The 22259-nt window shown below is 44.3% G+C and overlaps 7 protein-coding genes and 1 long non-coding RNA gene across 8 annotated transcripts; 6 read left to right on the forward strand and 2 right to left on the reverse strand.

Annotated features, from left to right (window-relative positions):
• Positions 1 to 14: 14 nt before the first annotated feature.
• On the forward strand, positions 15 to 1554 carry LOC6636111 (uncharacterized). The gene has a single exon (XM_070207236.1). The coding sequence runs from the start codon at positions 857 to 859 to the stop codon at positions 1466 to 1468; it is 612 nt and encodes a 203-aa protein (XP_070063337.1). The 5' UTR covers positions 15 to 856; the 3' UTR covers positions 1469 to 1554.
• A 2902-nt stretch (positions 1555 to 4456) lies between these two features.
• Positions 4457 to 5662, forward strand: LOC6636112 (uncharacterized). Its single transcript, XM_032439982.2, has one exon. The coding sequence runs from the start codon at positions 4509 to 4511 to the stop codon at positions 5532 to 5534; it is 1026 nt and encodes a 341-aa protein (XP_032295873.1). The 5' UTR covers positions 4457 to 4508; the 3' UTR covers positions 5535 to 5662.
• A 1135-nt stretch (positions 5663 to 6797) lies between these two features.
• LOC116652198 (uncharacterized) lies at positions 6798 to 7364 on the reverse strand. The gene is made up of 2 exons (XR_004305194.2): positions 7200 to 7364; positions 6798 to 7137 (listed from the first exon to the last, which is right to left on the reverse strand). It is a non-coding gene; the product is annotated as an uncharacterized lncRNA (long non-coding RNA).
• A 202-nt stretch (positions 7365 to 7566) lies between these two features.
• Positions 7567 to 8332, forward strand: LOC6636114 (uncharacterized). Its single transcript, XM_032439993.2, has 2 exons — positions 7567 to 8068; positions 8133 to 8332. The coding sequence occupies exons 1-2, from the start codon at positions 7927 to 7929 to the stop codon at positions 8330 to 8332; spliced, it is 342 nt and encodes a 113-aa protein (XP_032295884.1). The 5' UTR covers positions 7567 to 7926.
• Positions 8333 to 8357: 25 nt separating this feature from the next.
• Positions 8358 to 9091, reverse strand: LOC6636115 (uncharacterized). Its single transcript, XM_002059621.4, has one exon. The coding sequence runs from the start codon at positions 9012 to 9014 to the stop codon at positions 8472 to 8474; it is 543 nt and encodes a 180-aa protein (XP_002059657.3). The 5' UTR covers positions 9015 to 9091; the 3' UTR covers positions 8358 to 8471.
• A 3205-nt stretch (positions 9092 to 12296) lies between these two features.
• On the forward strand, positions 12297 to 14302 carry LOC6636151 (vitellogenin-1). Its single transcript, XM_002059622.4, has 2 exons — positions 12297 to 12763; positions 13493 to 14302. The coding sequence occupies exons 1-2, from the start codon at positions 12314 to 12316 to the stop codon at positions 14183 to 14185; spliced, it is 1143 nt and encodes a 380-aa protein (XP_002059658.1). The 5' UTR covers positions 12297 to 12313; the 3' UTR covers positions 14186 to 14302.
• Positions 14303 to 16151: 1849 nt separating this feature from the next.
• On the forward strand, positions 16152 to 18927 carry LOC6636152 (vitellogenin-1). The gene is made up of 3 exons (XM_002059623.4): positions 16152 to 16422; positions 16477 to 16736; positions 17854 to 18927. The coding sequence occupies exons 1-3, from the start codon at positions 16179 to 16181 to the stop codon at positions 18526 to 18528; spliced, it is 1179 nt and encodes a 392-aa protein (XP_002059659.1). The 5' UTR covers positions 16152 to 16178; the 3' UTR covers positions 18529 to 18927.
• Positions 18928 to 20027: 1100 nt separating this feature from the next.
• Positions 20028 to 20627, forward strand: LOC6636153 (sericin-1). The gene has a single exon (XM_032439775.2). It carries the CDS (start codon positions 20127 to 20129, stop codon positions 20535 to 20537), a length of 411 nt encoding a protein of 136 aa, XP_032295666.1. The 5' UTR covers positions 20028 to 20126; the 3' UTR covers positions 20538 to 20627.
• Positions 20628 to 22259: the final 1632 nt, after the last annotated feature.

Consider the following 22259-nt stretch of genomic DNA (forward strand, 5'->3'; position numbering starts at 1 on the left):
ATATAGAAAAATATATAAATATGTTTTTGCTTTAAAGGAAGACCCAGCATGAAAGACAAACCCGGGCCGAGGGCTGGCAGACCTGATTGTCACAGTCTGATTGGATAAGCTACTCAGTGTTCATCTTTAGCAATATCATTATTATGATCGATAAATAGGAGCTGATGTTTGCTTCATCTATTTGTGCATTAGCAGATCGGTTAACAAAGGGCGACTTCATATAGATATTGTGCAGGAGTGCATATAGAAATTGATCAGCTGTGCAAATGCAAACAATTGGGAGGCGTGTGTGTCCAGCTGATCAAGTATTTGCATAATCGCCGATCATTAGATCCCATTATGCATGGCCCGATACTTCCTCAATGGGAAAGCGAAAGTGTTAATGCCATTTAACGCCCATTGACAATTACAATGGACGCATTCTCCACAGGTTTGCGCCAAAGATGAACGCATCGAAGCTATTTTTTGTACGTTTTTCGTTTTGCCTTTAACTTTTCGGGCTATTAAGTTGGGGTTCCGGCTTGGGTTCTAAGGGTGAGCACCGCGTGTCAGTTAACCACAGCTAAACAAATTGACTTTGACATGTTTGCAGCATTTGGTACTGAGGTTGCGTTCGGTTGAGTCGGTTGCTCATCAAGCAATTCACACGTTTGACCAATGTCCGCCAAAAGGGCAACAGGGGTGCCAGAACAATAGTCGGGCATTGTGCCCGCCCTCAAACGTGTTGGCTATAAATGCCCGACGGCGGTCAGCAAAGTTCAACAGTCAGCCGGCACAAGGTGTCCAGTCAAGAGCAGATTAAGCCAGCAGCAGAGCAACATTCGTGGATAAACTCAGCCTCGATTCCGTAAACAACATGAAGATCTATGCCCTAACTTTGCCCGTGCTATTGGTGGCCACTCTGTTGGCGCCCGGCGAGGCGACCTTCAGCAAGCTGGGCCTGGTGCTGGGCGGCGCTGGCGGCGGCTATGGCGCTGCCTATCCATATGCGGGCGCCGGCTATGGCGGCGGCTACGGTGGAGGCTACGGCGGAGGCTACGGCGGAGGCTACGGTGGAGGCTACGGCGGCGGCTACGGCTATGGCAATGAGAATGTGGTCAAGGTGATCAAGGTATCGGTGCTGCCAAGCGGTGGCTATGGAGGCGCAGGCTATGGCGGCGGTTATGGCGGCGGTTACGGCGGCGGCTTTGGAGGCGGCTATGGCGCTGGTTACGGCAGCGGTGGCTTTGTGGGCGCTGCGCCAGCCATATCAACATCGGCAGTGGTCACGCCCGTGGTCACGTCTGTGGCCACGCCGGTCATTGCCGGCGGCGCTGGCTATGTGGGCGGCGGCGGTTTTGGCGGTGGCTATGCAGGCGGCGCACCACTGCCGGCTTCTTATGGCTTTGGCGCTGGCTACGGTGCCGGCGGCGGCTTTGGACTTGGATTCGGTGCGCCTGCTGCCTTGGGCGGTGGCGGCTGGTGCTAGAAAACGACTTGTTTATATTTTCTTAAATATATACTCAATAATTTTTTTTTTTTTTTAATATAAACGAATGTAATATAACAAGAAAGAACTTTGTAAGAAATTAAATATGTAAAGCGAGCCATGTAAAGTAGATTTTATGCGTAGCATTTTTAAAGACGATATTTGTTTTCGATACGCGCACAATTGAGTTTCATAATGCGGCGATTACCAAATCTCTCGGCCAACAATACGCCCAAGCCCAAGATGTGCCACAATGCGTTGACCTTCAATGTGAATGGGCGGGCGAGAAATGAAATTGAGAGTAGACGCTAGACCATAGACGCCCGGCACAGCAGCAGCAGCAGCAGCCGCAGCATCGTACTCAATGTGGACACATTCACTTAGCTCACAATAGTCAAATGGTAATGAAGTGCCAAGCGGGCATAGCCAAACCCAAACCCCAAAAAAAAAAAAAAACCTAAACTAAAAAAGTGGCCCAAGAATAAAGTACGCAACTTGGCTACAAATTGCCTCAAGTCTTTGCTGCGGCTAAAAACTTGAAATCCGGCAATGTGTAAATTGGCTATGATTTCATATTTGCCAAGTTCGGCAAATGACAGAGCTGTTTAAAAGCCACAAGCTGAACGCTTTCGAATGGCCTAACTTCTAGTTGGGCTTTTTCTTTTCTGATGGAGTAACTCCTATATTTGCTTAGATCCATTGCAGTCCGAAGTGGAATATTTCAAGAAACTTTATTGAAACGAACCGCTTTGAATAGAGCTTATTTTATTTATTTAATACTAAGTATGAGCCAAACTTTAGAGCTAAGCAGGGCCAAGCAAATGAAACATATTTTGATCTTAATATTATTTGATTTAATATAAAAAGCTTAAAATGGAAGTTTTTTATAACATTTAAAATCGAACCACGGATAATCTGTATGTGCCTTGGTTTTATACAATCATTGGAAATGTATGCATTAAGTTTAGCTATAAAATGAAAGATTAGTATTTTCTAAGCTATATGTCTAGCTTGGGGACCTTAGCCTTTACATCTTAAGAGATTTGTTTAAAGACAGTTGCAAAGTGTTTGACCATCGGAAACAAACTCGAATTGCAATAGGACGACTTACGTGGAAGTCTCCAGCTCCTATAGGTTCCGCGGCTCGACGCGTTCATAAAAACGGACATACAGAGGGACACAAAGACAGACAGACAGACGGACATGGCTGGATTGACAACAAACAATAAAATGTGTTGGTTTTGGCAGATTTTAGTTTCTCATATCTCAGACGCTATATCAAAAAGTCTGTCAGCTATGTCTTGAATGCGTAGGCTAAATTTATTTGGTCTCAGTGCGCGTTGCCACTAATTACTGCGATTAACTAAGCCAGGTCCATGCTTTTGTTATGGCACTTCTGTAAACTGAGCTTAAAATAAAACCTGTTGATTTCTGAGGCTTGTTAAAGTTATGAAAATGTTGCACGCGTCGCATAGAACCCAGCGGCATCTGTTGTAAAATTGTTATGCGAATCGATTTGCATACACGTTTTGGCCAAAAACGAGCCGCCAGCGGAACGTAACTAATGGGCCTTAGGCCCGGGTTCATGGCAGAGCCAAACGCGCCCTTTATGAGATGCGAACGTGGCTTACATTTGAGACCTGACTTAACTTTCAGTTGACTTGGGATCTGTTTGCACAGCGTTCTGCTCGTTCGGTTAGCACAAAGAGTCACAATTTAGCCAAAACCCAAGCTGAAGAGAAGCGGCAGCTACGTGCAGCCAGACCCAAGATCTGGCCTGAATGAACGGCAATATGAGCGTGAGCATGAGTACGGGCTCCTCTGTATACACGGGTCTATATGTGAATACATGTGTGCACTGCTCAAAAATATACATACGAACATATATATTTATATTGCTTGCAATTGGGTGCCAGGGGAAAATCCTAATCGAGCGTGAAATGCAAATAAAATGTTTATTGCTCATATAAAAATAAACAAAATAATTTTTTATTAAAAATGAATAGAAAAAAAAAAGTTTTCATGGTTGATCAAACTTTGTCATTTTCGTTAGAAAAAAGCAGAAAAGAATATGAAATTATTAATTACTAGAACAAAGTAAATAAAAATTGATGAAAATAAGAAAAATTGACAATAGAAAGTTTTCAACTTGCAAAAGCTCTTAAGCATATTGTACATACTTTTAATGCTATCAATCTTTATCAGGAATCGAACCCAGAAGGTACACTGCAAACTTAAATATATATATTTTTATATATACATATAGAGATTAATAATAAATTTTGCTTTTGGGTTTATTCTATTTAATACATTGGTATATATTTAATATCTATTTGAAGCGTAAAAAAGTTAGTTAATATTTATATATAGATGCATTTTAATGCCGCTTATTTCTTTGAGTGTAATGGCATTTTGGGAATTACCTGCGCTTCTTGCGAATCGTTTTGACGGCTGACGGCAAACCAAGTTTATTTGCGCAGAGAGGTGAGAAAATATCTCAGTTTATGGTTAAGTAGTTGAGTTGACAGACAGACAGACAGTCAGATGGACAGATAGCTGGATAGCTAATATAGTTACATACATAGAGATAGCTATATGGATGGATGGATGGATGGATGGATGGCTGGCTGGCTGGCTGGATGAATGATTGTATGGATAGCCAGTTAGCTGGGGACGCGCCTTAGTTTTTGCCGCTTTGGTGTGGCCCATAAGTAACTATTTATGAATTAAGCAAACAGCTTGATGAGCTCCAAAGTGTCGCTGCTCTGGCTTCTGCTGCTGCTGCTGCTGCTGCTGCTGGTGCTGTCGACGTTGACGTCGTCTGTCGATCGGGTCCAGAGTAAAGCATAAGATTTGTATTATTAGAACTACACACACACACACACTTACCTATTGGGTAAGGGACAGCGACTCAGTCGCGACGCTGGCTGTTGGCGTTGGCCTATAAATTTGTGCGTATCGCCATCTGGGGACATCAGTTGAGTTTTGTCTAGTCCAGGCAGTAGACGCAACCCCCCCAATAGTGCGCATTCCATTGAAGATGAAGCTCTTCGCTTGTATTGTAGTTGCCCTGCTGGCGCTCGGCACGCCCGCCCAAGCCTTCCTGGGCGCCAAATTGGCTTTGCTCAGGGCCATTAGCGGCGGTGGCGGTGGCGGCAGCGGCGGCGGCGGCTATGGCGGCGGCGGCTATGGCGGTGGCGGCTATGGCAGCGGCGGCTACTCGGGTGGCTACAACCAGGGCTACTACACACAGCCCAGCCGTCCAGTGTACAACAACTATGGCGGCGGCTACAGCAGCAGCGCCAGCAGCAGCGGCAGCAGCAGCTACGGCGGCGGCTATGGCGGCGGCTATGGCGGCGGCTATGGCGGCGGCTATGGCGGTGGCTACGGCGGCGGCAACGAGCAGGTCATCAAGGTCATCAAAGTGGTGGAGCAGCCCCAGAGCTTTGCTCGTTCCAGCGGCGGCTACGGTGGCGGCTACGGCGGCGGCTATGGCGGAGGTTATGGCGGCGGCTATGGCGGCAGCAGCAGCTATGCCAATGCGGGCAGCTACTCCAGCGCCGTTTCTCAGGCACCTGCTGTGACCTACAGTGCGCCAGCACCAGCTCCAGTTCCAGTTACATACGCGGCACCGGCGCCAGTTACCTACTCAGTGCCCGCACCACAGCCCGCTCCGATTACCTACTCAGTGCCCGCACCCCAGCCCGCTCCAGTTACCTACTCAGTGCCCGCACCACAGCCCGTGGTGCGTGTGCTGCCAGCGCCAGCGCCAGCTCCCATCACCTACTCAGTGCCCGCCCCGCAGCCCGTGGTGCGTGTGCCCGCGCCCCAGCAGTACGTGAAGACCATCAAGGTAATTGTCGATGAGGACAACGGCGGCATCAACCGTGTGCCCAGCCCAGTCTATGGCGCACCCGCGCCTGCAGTCTCCAGCTGGAGCAACGCTGGTTCCTCGGCAGGAGCCTACAGCAACGATGGCTGGCAGAACGGTGGCTCCGGCTCCGGCTATAACAATGGCGGCTGGAAGAGCGGCGGCATCTGGGAGAAACTGGCGGCCGGCTGCTAAGCTTGGCGTCAATCCCTGAACTCTCCTTCCCCAATCTCCCTCCCAAACGGACTTGTTAAACTATCTAGCCTGCGATCTGTGCACCTAAACTTACTCAACTGTTTTTAATTTTTTTTGTTTTTTTTTTGTTTAGTTTTAAATACAAACGACGCATAATTTTTCTCCCAATTTGTTTGCTTTCCTGATTTCGATCTACAATCTAATGCTGTGCTTTTTTTTTTGGCCAGAATAAAAAGTCAGCTTATTGTGTAATATCCTCAATGAACGCTTTTCAAATAGCCGCAAATTGTTTTGACCTTATATGGTTATATAATCGAGAACCTGAATCACAGCCGTTGTGTCCCAAAATGATTTTTTTTTTTTTTTTTTGTTATTTCGGGGTTTTTTTTTATATGTTTTTTTGGGCTTTGGGCCATAGGCGAGCTCGCGTTGTTCTACATACATATAGACAACACCTTAAACATATCAGACAATTTATCACCTAACTGCTAAATGTGATCAACTGCGGATGCTAACTAAGCTGCCAAGCTGCCGAGCTGCCAATGACAATGACGTCCAGCTCAATGGGACAGTTGCGGGCCGTGCCTAGTGCCATTTCGACATAGATCATGGCAATGTCTATAAATAAAATCGAAACGTCAAAGTTGAATTATTTTTCTAACCTGTAGAAATCGGTGAGGAAATGTTTAAAAATCATCTTACAATATCTGTATGCTGTCGAATTGAGTAATTGAACAAGATATAAACAATATATATGTATGATATGCGGTGGCTGGACGAATATACGAAAGGCTCCAGTTACAAATATAAAAACGTGTTTGAAATTACTTGTTATAAGTTCGATAATTATTGCTAAGGAAATATATCAATAATTGATATGCGATGGAGCAACCTATTTTTAAGTTTTTTTAAGTCCCAAAATAATATCCTTAACAAATCAATCCAAATCAACAATGCTTCAGCTTTCAAAATAAGTTAGTTTAATCACAAGGCTCTAGCTTTAAACTTAGTTCAGCTTTGCAGGAAATAGGGGAAATTTCCAAAAAGTGAAATAGTTTTAATCTATATGATATTCTCGAATCTACATACCAAGTTTATGAAAGCTTGCTCTGGTACTGTTCGAGTTAATTGAAAAACCATGTCTCGGAACTGGCATTTATCGATATCTATAGCTAGATCTTCCTGATCAGGAATAATAAGGGAATTGGGAAGGCTTTCTTTTGCCTCTTACAATTATTCGCGCAAAAGATTATACATAGCAGATTGGGATGGTTGAACAGTATATTCCAATTAAAAGTTGAATGTGTTTTAACGTTCACTCACGTCCATCAATTTGAAAAACAATTATATTTGTTGCTTAAAGTTTGCCAGGTACGGTAAACGCTTCAGTGGCTAAATACGATGCATATTGGGGTTACGAACGGCAGCATTGCTATCGCACTGGAGCCGGGATTGCGCGAATTGGAACTTAAACGGACGCACATTATTGGGGCAAGTCTTCCGTTTTTTGGCAGCTATGGAACAATCGTCTGCACTATGTTTCCTCTTCAGCGAACCAGATCCACGGGCATCGCTACTCTTAATGTTCTCCATCGTTTTTTTGCTACATGCGGGTGAAGGCATATTTGTAATAGGAACGGGCCGCGGCAATTATTCACCACATACCGCTTGAATAATTCAAGAATTTTCCTCTTTTTTGGTTTTTTTCAAAACAAGAATAATGAAAATTTTTAGAAAAATATGTGCCTTTGTGGATTAGAATCGAAGTGAGAATGAATACTTGAAATGTATGCAAAAACATTTTAATGAACCGGACAGCTAGTTCAAGGAGTACTCAACATTCCCATAAGTTGTCCTCTTTAATAATCTTTAAAGAACTTTATTTCTATGATAATAATAATATATAAACAGAAGTCAAACTCTTTTGAAACGAATTCTATTATTTTTTTGTTGTTTAATTTTGATTTGTGTGTTAATTAAATTCGACTTTTAAATTTACAGCTGCCCGTTCTACTGAAAATATTGCAAGCCATAAATATTTTCATATAGAAATTGCGGGCTAAATTTGATCTATTTATTTTATTTAACATTAAGATTCTAATTTTGCCAGGGCATTTGTCAGTCGTATATTCTATATTTTAATTGTCACTCGACCTTTGTTATTGGCATTCAAGCGATTTGTTATTGGCATGTTTGTTAGGCAGCCACTTGTAAGCTAGTATCTGGAATTCTCACGAGCTGATCAGCGTTCGCGAGCGTTGGGGGGCTGGTGCAGACAGAAGATGTCAACGCTGGGACCCCAATGGGCGTTCAGCCAAGACGCGACACATCCGCTGAGCAAACATATAAATAACATTTGATTGTCTTTGGCTGACAGTTGCCTGTGGACACCATGTGCAAGCGTGGCGGTTACTTGATGCGAATGCTTCTATTGCTGGCGCTGGCGGCAGGTGAAGCCCTGCCCCACCAGAAGCAGCAGCAGCAGCCGCAATCACCGCAGCGGATAAGCAGCGATGGCCAGCACCTGGGCAATGGTGCGTATGCGCAATGCAGGAATCGTAATTAATTGTCATTTGTGTTTGTTACACACGTCCACAGACTATGGCCCGATAATGCACATCAGCTCCGCCGTGCTGCAGCTGGTGCCCGATGAACTAACGCATTTGGAGCTCTCAGGCCACGGCAGCGGCGGCTCCTTCCACCCATACCTCCATGGAGCGGAGCCGCGTCTTACGGTCAGCGATAATCTGGACTTTCAGGTGCACAGTCCGCAACGTGTACAGTCCCATGGGCGCTAGACAGGATGACCAGGATACGCACACATACACATATGACAAACTTAGCTGATTTATTGAAAAAAAAAAGAAGATATATGTATATATATTGGGTGGAAAAAAAAAATTTAGCTAGTAGAAATGTCGTATATCTATCACAGGCTTAGTGCGAATCGAGCTGGTGCTCGAGCACATGCTGCTGATGCTCCAGCTCGAGCTGCTGCTCGATATGCTGCTCCTCCAGCTGGTGCTCCAGCTGGTGTTGCTCGTGCTCCTGCCTATCCTTGAACTCGTAGAGCGTACTGTAGCTGAAGGCGCCCTTGCCGTGATCAATGCCGGGCACCGGCTGCTCGTCATGATGCTGCTCCAGCTCCAGCTCCAGCTCCGGTTCCGGCTCGTAGTGGTGTTCATGATGTTCGCTAGCCTCGGCATATTCGACGCCCGCATCACTGCTGCCATAGTCCGCCGGAAAACTGTGCTCACTCAGGTGCTCACCCAGGGCGCCCAGCTGCTCATGATCCGCATGGACACTGCTGGCGCCCAGATCCAGCTTGGACAATGCCTCGCCGCCGCTCAAGGCGCCCGCATAGCTGCCCAGCAGTCCAGCCGAATGGACGCCAGCTGCCAGCTCGCCACCAATGTAGCCCGCCTGACCGCTTAGTGCCTGGGCCAGCAAGAGGATCAGTTTGAGACGCCAATTGAACATGTTGACTGTGGATTGTCTGAAGCTTTTATGTTTGTGGTTACCGACGCGGCGAAATGGTGCAAGTCGACTATTTTCTTTTCGGCAAGAGCTCTGGCATTTATACGCTGGCTTTTGGCACACATTTTCCTGCATTTTCCAGCTGCAGCAACAACAACAATAACATCAACAGCAACAGCAACAATATTGAGCTACGCTTTTGTTTGGCTTGGCTGGGCCATCCATGTTGCAATGGACATCTGCCGACGATGACGATGACGACGACGACGACGACGACGACGACGACGACGACGGTGGCAACGAGGCGGCCGCTTAGCTGCAGCTGATAATTTTGTGCACTTATTGTGCAGATTACGTATACGCCAGCGCGGACAACGCGGCCTGCGCAGTCGGCTCGGGCAGCTCACCCAGGCGGCCAGCAATTGAGCCAAGCCAAGCCAAGCTAAGCCAGCCGGCTGACCATTGAATAGCCGCAATTATAGGAGGCGCCGACACCAAGCTCAACGCCACCGCAGCAGCTGTTGCAATGTGCGTATACGTAATATTTGCGGCTGGCCCCAGTTCTATGCAGGCGCGCAGCCGCGCAGGCCTGCGCCAGCTTGCATAATCGAATCATTGTCTTTTTTTTTCTTTTTGCCTGCTGTCTATGCTGATCTTTTCAAGGCACCATCGATGCGGAAGCAGCCGCAGCAGCAGCAGCAGCAGCAACCACAAGCCTGCACACGACCAACTCGCACTCACACGCCAAGTGGCAGCTAATTGAGTTGATCAACAAAACGGAAACGGATGGCCAAGAGCGTAAAATAGCTATACAGCAATGCCAGTGACGAGGGTAGCTCGAACGGGAGTCCAAGACATATATGGAAAAGTAAGAGTATTCGATGTGCTTGTGATGCAACCTGTGCAAATAATAAATGCCACGCATTCGAGCGTCGGCAATAACCACCTTTGGGGTGGCAATTAAAAGCGTTAGCAGAGCGACCAAAATGCAGTCGCACACACATACAAATGCAATTGCAACAACCAAAACAACAACAACACAGATACACCGAAAGCCTAAACGTTAGTTGAATACTCCCAACAATGCGCGCTCACTTGCCACATGTATCTGAAAGATTGCAGAAGTCACAATGGCAGAAATAACAGATACACATGCATGGCCACAGATACATATAGGTATGTATCTTTGTACACTTTATCTTTAATGTGGCTGGCAAACAATTTGCCATTGCCAAAGAAAATGTGCGAATTATTAGTATCTGGCGTTTTTTTTTAGACTTAACATTTTTTATTATTATTATCACTATTATTTTAAATGAAAGCATATAAGAACAAAATGTAAGTCAGCTGGCAATATTTTTATTTCAAAGTCCCAGACATGAGACTAAAGACAATATTGCCCAATCTCTGCCTCCCCTTTGAGAACACAATATCTCTTGAGAACACAATCTCTCTATTCTCTTCTCTGCAGCAAAGAAATTGCCTATAATCCGATATGAATATGAATCATATATTATGTTTTATTTACTCTTTATTCAAATCAAATGTTTATGGAGCACACAAACAGAATATGATTTGGTGTACTCATAAAATGATAATTAATTATTGCAAAACATTTCTCGTTATTAGAAAGCACTTTGAACTATATGAATACGAATCGTATGCGCATATGGTGATATAAATATATAGTGAATAATAGTTATTAATTAAAATTAAATATATGTAAATAATTTACTTTTTATACACAGGTAATCGAGACACACGAAATTGCAATGCACAAAACACTCGCTGGCTGCTTAAATTAGGTGAAGCGAATACAAGTGAATACAAGTGAATACATGGTGAGTGTTATAATTAGCTTGCACCTTTATTCATCAAATCTTTTGACACGTTGCCAGTGTAACAGCTACAAGCAACCACTTACCGTTGCCAGTGCGGCCGGCGGCTGTTGCTGCTAGCGTGCCAGCAGCAGCAGCAACAACTAGTCACAACGGCAACAGCAACAGCAACAGCAACAGCAACAATTATAATAGCAGCAAGTCAAGCGGGGCAGTGGGGCGCCCCACAAATCTTTTGCGCACACAAATTACCAATGTAATAAGTTGTTGTGTTTGTTGTTATTGTTGTCGTTGTTGTTGTCGCTGTTGCTATTGCTGTTGTTGCTACTGATTGCTGCGCGTACACCCACAAGCACAGCAACAACAGTAGCAACCGCCGCCAATGAGTTACTTTGTTATTAATTCGCATTTCGTTGGAAGCATTTCCTAACGCAAATACTTCAATTTTATACCCTAAGCTGAAGAAAAGGGTATGTCACTTTTGTGCAGGTGTACGTAACAGGCAGTAGCAGCAAGTACTTATATTATGTATTTTCTTAATCAGGATGACGAGCTAAGTCGATAAAACGAGGTTCATCTGCCTGTCCTTTCGTCTGACTGTCCGTTCGACTCTCTGTCCGTTTATGGGTCACCTGTCCGTCCGCTGATCGCGTACCATGCACAAGCTTTTGATCGGTGTCTAAAATGATCGATTTTAGTTTAAGTAGATATATTATTTAACAAAGCGTACACAGATTTCGAATCTCTCACAGTTTGAATACCTACCTCCTTTCCTTTCCTACTAAAATTGAAGAAAACTATATAACATACATATATATATTTGCGTGCCACCTTTAAGTCCTGGAACTTTAATGAGGATCGGACAATAAGCACCGATTTATAAAAGAGCGCATGTCCTGTGGAGTAGAGCCAAGCGTGCGTGTGTGTGTGTGTCTATAAAGATATATAGATGCATGTATTGAAGGCAGCTAGATTTTTTAGTTTGCCTCTGGGTAGAGGGTGTCGTCTGGTCGAGCAGTCCCGATTTGAGCACTTTTACTTGCTTCTTGTTCGTTGCTGCCTTTATTATTAATTTTTTTTTTTCTTTGGCCAAGTCGGGAGCACCCACTATGAGTTGCAGCAATGGGCCAGTAGCTAAGCTGGGAATGAACTGATCGCTGATCGGTGATTGGTGATCGTTGATCGGGTATCGGGGATCGGAGATTGGTGATCGCTGATTGCGGAGCGTTGGGCAAGCGTTTAGACAATTAGATTTGTGTTGGCCTGGTTATTAAACAGCTGGACACGTGATGTGTGTGCATTGTAACTGGAGCAGCTGATTAAGCGAAATTCTCATGCAGAAGACCGGAGACTGAGGGCTGTTGTTTGGCTTTGATAAATATTAACATAATCGCTTGACCCATTGTCAAGGGCTATAAAAGGGTGTGCCGCTGGCGTAGCTAACAACAGTCGTCCCCTAATAGAATGACGCCCTTGGCCTGGTTATTACCGCTGCTCGTCACGCTGAGCGTGGCCAGTGGACAGAATGCAACTGGTGCGGCCAGAAGGAGTCCGGCGGCCCGGCGCTTGCAGCTGAACCAGCTGCAGAATCAGCTGCGTGGCCTGGTATTCGGCCTGCCGCTGGACATCAGCGTCTCAACACTTACGTACATCTGCAGCACCATCATGGATCTGGGCCTGGTGCAGCCGAAAGTCATACCAGATATGTCGCTCATGAACTTCCAGCTGCGTCCAGATGCCTGCACCAATATTAGCATACCACTCACCCAGGCCAGGGAGCTCTGGAATACGACAGGCTTCCATCAGGACAGACCCACAGTCATCTTCATTACCGGCTGGGGCACATCCATCGATCGTTCGAACAGCGGCCCTGTGGCCAAGGCATATGCCTGTCGCAATGACTCCAACTTTGTGGTGAGTTCATCTTTTTGTGTGAATTGCTAACAGGTTCAATTTCTTTGCTTTGAATAAGAACGAAAAGTAGTGAAAAGTAAACTTAGAAAGCAATGCTCTTTATAATAATCGTTAGGTAGAAATTCAAAAATCAACCGTTTTTTCAGTAGATTAAGTACATGTATCTTCAATTATTTTGAAGATTTAGTTGCAAGCCCAGAAAGTAGAAGTCGTTGGTTCGATTTGTATTCTCTGCCTGTTTGGTAGCCTGGTTTCAAATGCATATTCCTAAGCTCAGATTTTGGCTCATAGCTAGACTTGTCACAAACAACACAAATGCCCGCTCTACTGAAAATATTTCAAGCCGTAGATATTTTCATATAGAGATTGCGGGCTAAATTTGGGCTCTGCCAATTTTGGGCAGCTATTAAATAGAGTTAGATAAATGCGTTGGTTAGGTCCCCAGTTTATTTCTACCTTAAAGCTGATTTACTCGAAATGTATTAGTTTAAAGCCGAACAATTTTGTTTTTGGGGTGATCAGCTGATCGGCCCTGATCTTAGATAAAACTGATCCTATGTAGAAAGTGAGCCAGTTCGCATTCACAACAAACGCATTCCCAAAACTTTCGCACGCGATGAACTAGATGGAAAATGTAATAATTTCAAAAAGTATTCGCTCTGGCTTGATCTCACAAAAAAAAAAAAAAACCATTCTAGATTTTAAAACTATGTAAATACCCTTGGACAGGTGCTGGATGCAGCGAACTTTATAACTACCCTGTACAGTTGGTCGGCGCTCAACACGGAGGCCATTGGGCTCTATGTTGCCCAGGCGCTGCTCCAGCTGGATCGCGAATATGTGGAGACGAGCGTACACGTAATAGGTCATAGCTTGGGCGCCCAGATAGCGGGCTCGACGGGTCGCAACTACAAGTTGTTAACGGGCGGATCGATGCTGACGCGCGTTACCGGCCTGGATCCGGCGAATCCGTGTTTCTACGATGGCAACGAGCTGCCGGGCGTGCGCAGCGGCGACGCCAAATATGTTGACACCATTATCTCCAATCCGGGCATTGCAGGCACTGCCGATAGCACTGGCGACGGCAGCTTCTTTGTGCAGGGCTTGTCCCACCTCAAGAGCGGCTGTTCGGGTGTGAGCGCAGTGAGCTGCTCGCATCAGCGCGCCGTTGACTATTATGTGGAGTCTGTGTATCCAAATAATACGGGTAACTTTTTGGGCAGACGCTGTGAAAACTATGTGGATCTATGGACAGGCAAGACCTGCAGCGACACCAACCCAGCCATAATGGGCTATGCGGCCACAGACCTGGGCACGTTCTATGTGGATGCGAATGCAGCCGAGCCCTATGGCACGCATGCCGACCTGGAGACCTTTACGTCCGCCCAAAGCACTTGCGGCACTTGCAATGCTGAGTCCTAAAGGTGTCTAAAGTATTTCAAAATATATACTTTTTTCTCTCTCTTTTTTTTTCCATATATATCCAACTATAACCGATAACCAAATGAATGAATATTAAAACAAAATAGGTGCACATTATCTGAGTATTGTTTTTAAAATGTTCTGAAATTTATTTCATTGTCTAACTGCGGACAGTTCTTTCTATAGAAATGTAATTATTTAGAAACAAGCTCAAAGTAATCTTAGGCTACTTCATATTGCTACCTGGAAAAAGTAAGAAGTGCGCTCTGACCTTCGCACAATTATTTTTCAGTTTATTTCCACTTGCTGCGGTATTAAATGTATTTGGGACACGGGACCTAAAACTACCTAAATAATATTTAACACAAAGCTATTATGTTTTCAAGCGAAATGTAGAAATGTAGATTCACCAAATAGATTTATGAGTTCTTTTTAAAATAATATAGAATAGTTGAGGATTTAAGAGGACTCGACTCATAGAGGAAAGAGAGTATATTAAAGTGCTGTCCGTCCGTCTGCTCGTCTATCCATTTGGACTCAAATGCCGCTCTTCTAGCCAGAGATTTGTTGTACACAAGACTGTAGTCAGACCTTCATGATCCTCCTGATTTAATCAACATGCTCTAAATTTTCCAGTATAAACTGCAGTCGTTAGAAATTTGTTGCATATTAATACAATACTTATTAGTTAAATATTAGTTAAGCATCAAGATACAGAATGTCAATTAGTTCAATTAGTTGTGACTCTAAAGTCGGTCAAAGGGATTTAGATTGTAAGTCCAATTAAACGTTGTGATTGTGTTTTTAAACATTATTTGCTGCATAACTAGAAATAGAAACAAATAAATCGACAGATGTTGATGTAAGCGAGATCAAATGGAACCCGGCAATTGCATGTCATAAATAAATTTTTGATAATTCGTTTTGATTTCAAGCACTTAGCAATGGGAAATACCAAATCATGCAAATGTTGTGCAACCCAAACGAACGAATACCCTGCCATAATTGATCATATGTCGCCTATTTACATAAAAGTTCAATTTCAATTCAAATACTGCGCCCAGCTTTAACAGCATTTGAGCTTAACAATTTTTAAAAATGATTTACTAAACTCTGACTAGAACTTTAGACAGGGTATTTATGTTCATCAGCTTTAGGGGCCGGCACTCGTGTTGCGCCTCGAGAATTCGGGAGTGCGCTGATGTCAACTGGTTCTTTGTGACGTCTGTGTTCGGGGCACTCCAAATGGGGCGGCAGTCGTACATCTGCAGCATAATAATAGTTGCGGAATACCCCCATTAATATGGGATACTCGTAGCTAGCGCATATTAAAGCATATACCCTAGCGATTGTGGAGTAACAACGATATTGTCGCGAAGGTTGACCACTCTCATAAAAGCTCTGATATTTTGTTACTTTTGTTTATTCGCAATCAGCGTATTATTTCAGTTTTGAGCACTCGAGACGAGTCGAGGTGAATGAGTATGCTATAGACTCTATACCAAGAGGAACAGTTCTGATTGAAAATGAATTCAGTTAAGAATTGCCATACAGGAATACGAGGTGCATATTTTCGATATATTTCATAAGCTCGCTGACAGCTCGTCGGGTTAACCAGAGAACGACAACTGCTTCGATTCGGATTGAGATTAAAAACAATTTGTATTTAAATTAAATGCATTTCGATAGGGGAAATGCTGCCTAAGGCGAGTGGCAAGTGGCGAGTGTGCGAGGGAATGTTACTGTTGAATCTAATTAAGAGACAAGTGCACCTTATCTGATTACTGTGATGCGAATGAAATACACCTATATGGTCACACGACTTGAATTGTTGTTTACTCGTACCGCACTCTTCTCATTCACTCTCTCCGTGTATTATATGGGGTGTACTGCTCGCACTTACTCTCTCTGTGTGCGCCTGCAACAAACGGGCCTATAAATATTCGTTCCGCACAATTTTCGGCATTCACTGCGCTCGCAACTGTCGTCTAGAATGGAAAGCCCAAATCTGAATCTGAAGCACTGTCTGCTGCACCTGCTGCTGCTGCTGCTGTTGGCAGCGCTGGGTCAGGGCATCGAGTGGACGGTGCCCGATGTGGTTGGATCATTGCGGAGCGTTGGCTCCACCATTATTGATCCGAAGATGCTGCCCACACCGCAGGGCCTGCTCGAGGGCAGCAAAAATCTGATTGCCGGCTATCCCTTTGAGTTTGCCTCCAGCTCCATCAACTATTTGTGTGAGTACCAGAGGAACAACTAATCTCCAGCCATAAGACTACGGCTTCTTGCAGGCTCGCAGGCGCTTAGCTCCAACAAGATCAGGTCAAGGTACACGCCGGACATTAACCAAATGAACTTCCAGTTGCGCACCGCCTGCAACAAGACAAACTTTCCGCTCCTCGAAGCGGAAGCCATGTGGCACAGTCCGCAATTCGACCCAAAGAAAGGTGTTGTCATTCTTGCCACCGGCTGGACAACCACCGTCAATGACTCGGATACCATTGAGCAATTGGCCCAGGCCTACAATTGTCGCGGCGATGTTAACTTTGTGGTGAGTTTCGACTGCAGCATACTCTGTTTAAGTCAAGTTTCGCGCACCGGGAGAGAAAGTCGGCTGGGCAAGTATACTCTAGGAGCAGCACCCCAATTTGATCTCTCCTTAGGAATTTCTCTTTAAATGTAGGCAGCAGTCGAACGGGTGTAGGCGACTGCTCGATATTCTGCTCACAGCTCGTAACGAGTATTCTTGCTTATGAGCTGGCTGTTTCCCAAAATGTTAACCCTAATGCGGGCTGATGCAAATTTAGAAGCTCAAAGAAGCTCTTGAGTATTCCGTAAGAGTGTCTAGCTATCAAACTGCAATATGCCACCCCCAGGTAGGTTTGGCTAATGAAATACACTAATTTATATATTTTAGAAGTCGTTAATATTGTATTAGTATGCAGAGGTGGATAGCCATATGAATGTTGTTCAAAACGAATATACCCTCTTTTAATTCTGTGAACAGAGTATGCAAGTTTGAAGCTAATAAACAGGCTTACATATACTCTTCTTCTCTGTGGGAACAGTGTATTGCTCAAAACTGAAACAGGGTATATAAATCTGTTGAACTACAAGCCCGAAATCGTTGACAAACTTATTTAAGGCACAACTTGAACTTAAGCCCATAAAATACTTGAAGTATTGGGTGGCATGAATCTGTAGTCATTAGTTTGTAGTTAGACGCAACAATGTTGATCAAATGATCAGATACACAATTTTTTCCGATTCCAATAGTCTATAGTCAACACCTTTAATTGTGCACATTTATTGCTTAGTTTAGTTTCCCACTTAATCACTTTTGATTGTTGCCTAAACCAAAGCGTTTTAGTTCTTATCAACAATGTGACAAGGTCGAGTCATCAGAACAATCAATGCCAAGGAATACTTATGACGCGTTTCTCGATAGCCTTTGAACTTCCAATATTTCAATCAGAAGAAAATAACAAATTTTGTATTCAGCAAACTAAAATTAGCTGAATGTTAAGGTCGCATACACTTTAAAATTTCCTGGGAATGAAACTTACGAGCTTGGATGTTAGATGCAAATAGCCGGAATGAGAGCTGTCTTTTATTATTTGTATCATTATTGAAAGAATTGGAAACAAATGTGATATATTATAATGCAGGCTGTGGATGTGGCCAGATTTGTGGATACCCTGTACACATGGTCGGCTTTTAACACGGACGAGATTGGCGAGAATATTGCTCGGGGCCTGGTCAAGCTGCTGGATGTGGTCAAGGTGGAGAATATACATCTGATTGGACACAGTTTGGGTGCACACATTGTGGGCGCGGCGGGGCGCTATCTGCAGCAGTTCACGGGCAAAACAGTGCCGCGCATCACCGGACTGGACCCGGCCAAGCCGTGTTTCAATGAGGGCGAAGTTCTGTCGGGCCTGCAGCGCGGCGATGCGCACTTCATTGATGTGATACACAGCAATCCGGGTGTGCTGGGCAAGCGCGATCCCATGGGCGATGTGGACTTTTATCCGGGCGGCCTGGAGCCCCTGCCCGTGGGCTGTTTGTCGGTGACCTGTGCGCATGACCGCGCCTGGGAATACTATGAGGAGTCCGTTTATCCGGGCAACGAGCGCAACTTCTTGGCCACACGCTGCAGCTCGCTCAAGCGGCTGCGCGAAGATCTCTGCACTGGCGAGCAACAGCCGATGGGCTATGCGGTGCCGCACAACATCAAGGGCAACTATTTCCTGGAGGTCAATGCCAACAAGCCCTATGGCAAACAATCGTCTGGGCCACGTACAGCTCGGCTCGAACGTTGCGGCATTTGCGGCCAAAAATAGAGGCAATTCGAGCCAAGATTCGAAGCGCAACCGAATCCCGCCCATATTCCATATTTGATTGCCTCTAAAATTATTTGATGCCAAAACATGAATGCAAAGCTGCTTTTGCGAGGCAACCAATATTACTTACAAACTAATTTAGACTTAAGGAATTTCGAAACTCGTTAACAATTTTGTGACTGCGATAAGCCGATAAAATCGCAACTAATCGGCTCCAAAGTAATTTTTTTTTCCATCTAATACACCTACTCATATTTAATTCTATGTACACATACTTTTGTAAGTTGTTTTTTTTTTTTTTTTTTTGTTTTTGTGTTTTTTTTTGTTGGTGTTTATATGGCCTGATCTTGGTCCATTGGCCCCCAAATACAATTTGCATGTTAAGCGTTGACAATTCAATTAATTTTTGTTTATAATGCCTATGCGAAAAAAAAAAAACCAAAATGCAAAAAAGAAACACACGTAAGTAGAAAAACAATTCACTGACATCTGTGGAATAGAGGCCGCCACACAGATTGCAACAAGCGTCTAGGCGCCAGAGTACAGTGAAGCCCAACACTTGCGATCAGATATGCAAACTGGTGTATCGAACGGGCGAGGTCAACTACAATGAGGCAAGAGAATGTTGAAATGCGAAGGAACATATCCTGTTCATTAGCACTACATAAAAGATGATTAAGAACGAGTTGCCGACACTGAAAAAAATATATAAAATAAATATACAAATTTACACTTGCCTGGATTGGAACTCATAGAAATATGAATATCAATATTTCTCTCACATAGTTTGTATCAATTGATATGGTCTGAAAGGATATCAGCTGTTGCATATCTTAAGCTGAAATCACGGATTACATTCTTGGGCTGTGTTCGCCCTGACTTGGTGGTTACTGTGTGAGCCGCAGTGGTTTTGTGGTTGCAGTTGGCGGGCCCCTTCACCTGGCTGAGCTGCCAACATGACAAATGAGTCACCCGCTGCGAGCTTCTGTCCGCATATTGCGGATTAGGCTTAAGCGAGCAGAGCTGCTCGTTGTTTCCGCCAGCAGCCAGCAGACAGCAGCTTGGCGAGGAAATGATCCATCAAGCGTAAGAGTTATGTGCAATTTGGCAACATGAACTGGGCCCCATGGGCCACGGGGCTTGTGATGGGTTTCTGCAGATGCTGCTGTTGTTGCTGTTGTTGCTGCTGCTGCTGCTGTTGTTGTTGCCGTGCTCGGTCGTAAAGTGCTGTAAAGTAGTTGACCCTGGTCAAGAATCGGACGCTCAAAGTGGTTTAATAAACTGCAATTACCTCGTTCGTCTTTCTATATGTGCGCAGCTGGTTTATTTATCAGCTGACCAAGACCAAGACCAGGCCAGGGCAACCCCCACCAGCAGTCAGTACGATTTATTTTGTGGATTCTTGACTTGATGAGCCGCTCAGCCACTGAGCTGCTCAGCCGCTCCCCTGCTTTACACTGATTTGATGCTATGCAAATCTAGATAAATAGCGTACGCTGCGTACATTTTCAGATCATTCAATTGCCACACTTCAAAACACACACCCACCACACACAGGAGCAGCCAAGCCCAGCTACCATATTAACAGAGATTCCAGGATGAAATTTTTCATAGTACTCAGCGCTCTGTTTGCCTGCAGCTCGGCAGGACTGATACGCAGCAGCGGTTGGATCGGCGGCAACAGCGGCTGGAGCTCGAATCCCTGGGGCAGCAGCAGCAGCAGCGGCTGGAGCTCGAATCCTTGGGGCAGCAGCAGCAGCAGCGGCTGGAGCTCAAATCCTTGGGGCAGCAGCATCAGCAGCAGCGGCTGGAACAGCGGCTGGTCCTCCCAGCCCAAGATAATTAAGGTAATCAAAATTGGCGGCGGTGGCGGCGGCGGCTGGAACAATGGAGGTGGCTGGAGCAGTGGCAGCAGCGGCTGGAGCAACGGTGGCGGATGGTCTGGCCAGAACCTCGGCAGCAGCGGCTGGTCCAGTAGCAACAATGGCTGGGGCAGCAGCGGCTGGTAGTAGGCAACGCTGGCAACTCTGGGACCGTTCGTTTTCGTTTTCGATTTGATTTTATTGACTTTTAATATTATATTACGTATATGTATATAAGACAGTTTTTTTTTTCTTCCCATTTTTATAAAGAAATATTTTTTTTTAAACAAATACAAATTGCAAATTGTAAATTAAGCAACAAATCGCATGATTTCTGTTTGAATGCATCGCCGGATCGTTGAATGATAATTGACGAGCATTCGCCAGCCACGTTTCAGTTTGCCATAATTCATTTCATAGTCGAGAACAATTAAAAACTACAACGATTTACATAGATGAAACATCTTGAAGTTTTTGTGTTCGCCCCGCAGCCAGCCCCAGCCTGGGAACGCTAAGCAGATCGAGACGTAGAACAAGCTGTTCCAGCCGACAGGGATGGGGGCAGCTGTTAGCCGAACTTGAGGTGGTTTTGTGTTCTCGTTGATCTCAAAATTCACATAAATGCACATTTGAATTATGGCCCATAACAATTAATATGCTAACTTGACGCTGTAATTATTGCTATTACCTTATGCATTCACAATGCTCGTGGAACATTCGTTGGCTCATCGTCTCACAGTTTCTTGTAAGTGGCACAGTGGCACCAGATGGCATTTTTCAAAATGCGAAATATATATCAAATATAACGAGCCTTAAGTAACAGCGTCTATATTGCTTTCTTTTATGTAACTGACTTGCCTTTTCAATAAACTTGAGAGTGAAGTGCGTCTCCGTCCGCGTGCTGTCTCTCAAGAATTCTGTCCGTCACACAGGAGCCATACTCGATGACAGCCTCTGTAGTTATCCCACTTTGACAGTGCTGTACAGAGACACAAGTCCTGCATGTTGTACAATACTAGCTAAACGAAATAATCTGCGTCGAACGGCTTAGCCCACCTCCAACATATTCTTTTGTATCTACAAACAGTGCATTTGATTAAACATAAAAATTTATTCTTATAAATATATACTTTCTCTTTTTGCAATTTTTATATTTTTTATATTTTACTAAAGCAATTTAATTTACAATTTATGTTTGCCCGTTCTACTGAAAATATTGCATGCCATCAATATTTTTATATCGAAATTTCGGGCTAGATTCGATCTTTCTCCAAAATTGACATCTACCAAGTATGGTTAGATAAATTTAATGCTTGTTGCCAGAAATTCTAATCAGATTTTTTGTTTTCTAAACATAAAAATTGGTTCGATTGTCTTTTGTGTAGTTAAGGCTTGGATTAAGGCTCCAAAAATTGATTGAAATTCCCGGCTCGAATCGGTTCGGTTGAAATAGGTTTATTTTATTAGGTTTATTCAATTAAGTTCAAGCTGACAAAGTTGAAAAGACTGTGATCTTCGGTCTGATATTATTAATTCGACACTGAAGATAATTTTTATATACATATATTAAAATGTATATAGAAAATATGATCAGCAGGCTTAAAAGAAACACCTGAGAATTGCATTGTGTGTTCTGCGTTCAGTGTGCAGCAGATGCCTAGCATATTTTTTGCTCATCTGGCTGAGGTCGTCTTGTAGACCTGTCTGTGGGGTTATTTGTGGCTTTGGGATCCGCTGCACTGTGGCAGTTGCAGCACGCGTTGAATGCAACAGCAAGTGGACAAGTTGATGCAATATATGGTAAGTAATTCACTTGAACAGGCATCTCATCTGTTTGGGTTTGACTTGCAGTTTGAGTTTGGGTTTTGC

Source organism: Drosophila virilis, chromosome X (genome assembly GCF_030788295.1).
Source record: "Drosophila virilis strain 15010-1051.87 chromosome X, Dvir_AGI_RSII-ME, whole genome shotgun sequence".
Taxonomy (NCBI): Eukaryota; Metazoa; Arthropoda; class Insecta; order Diptera; family Drosophilidae; genus Drosophila; species Drosophila virilis.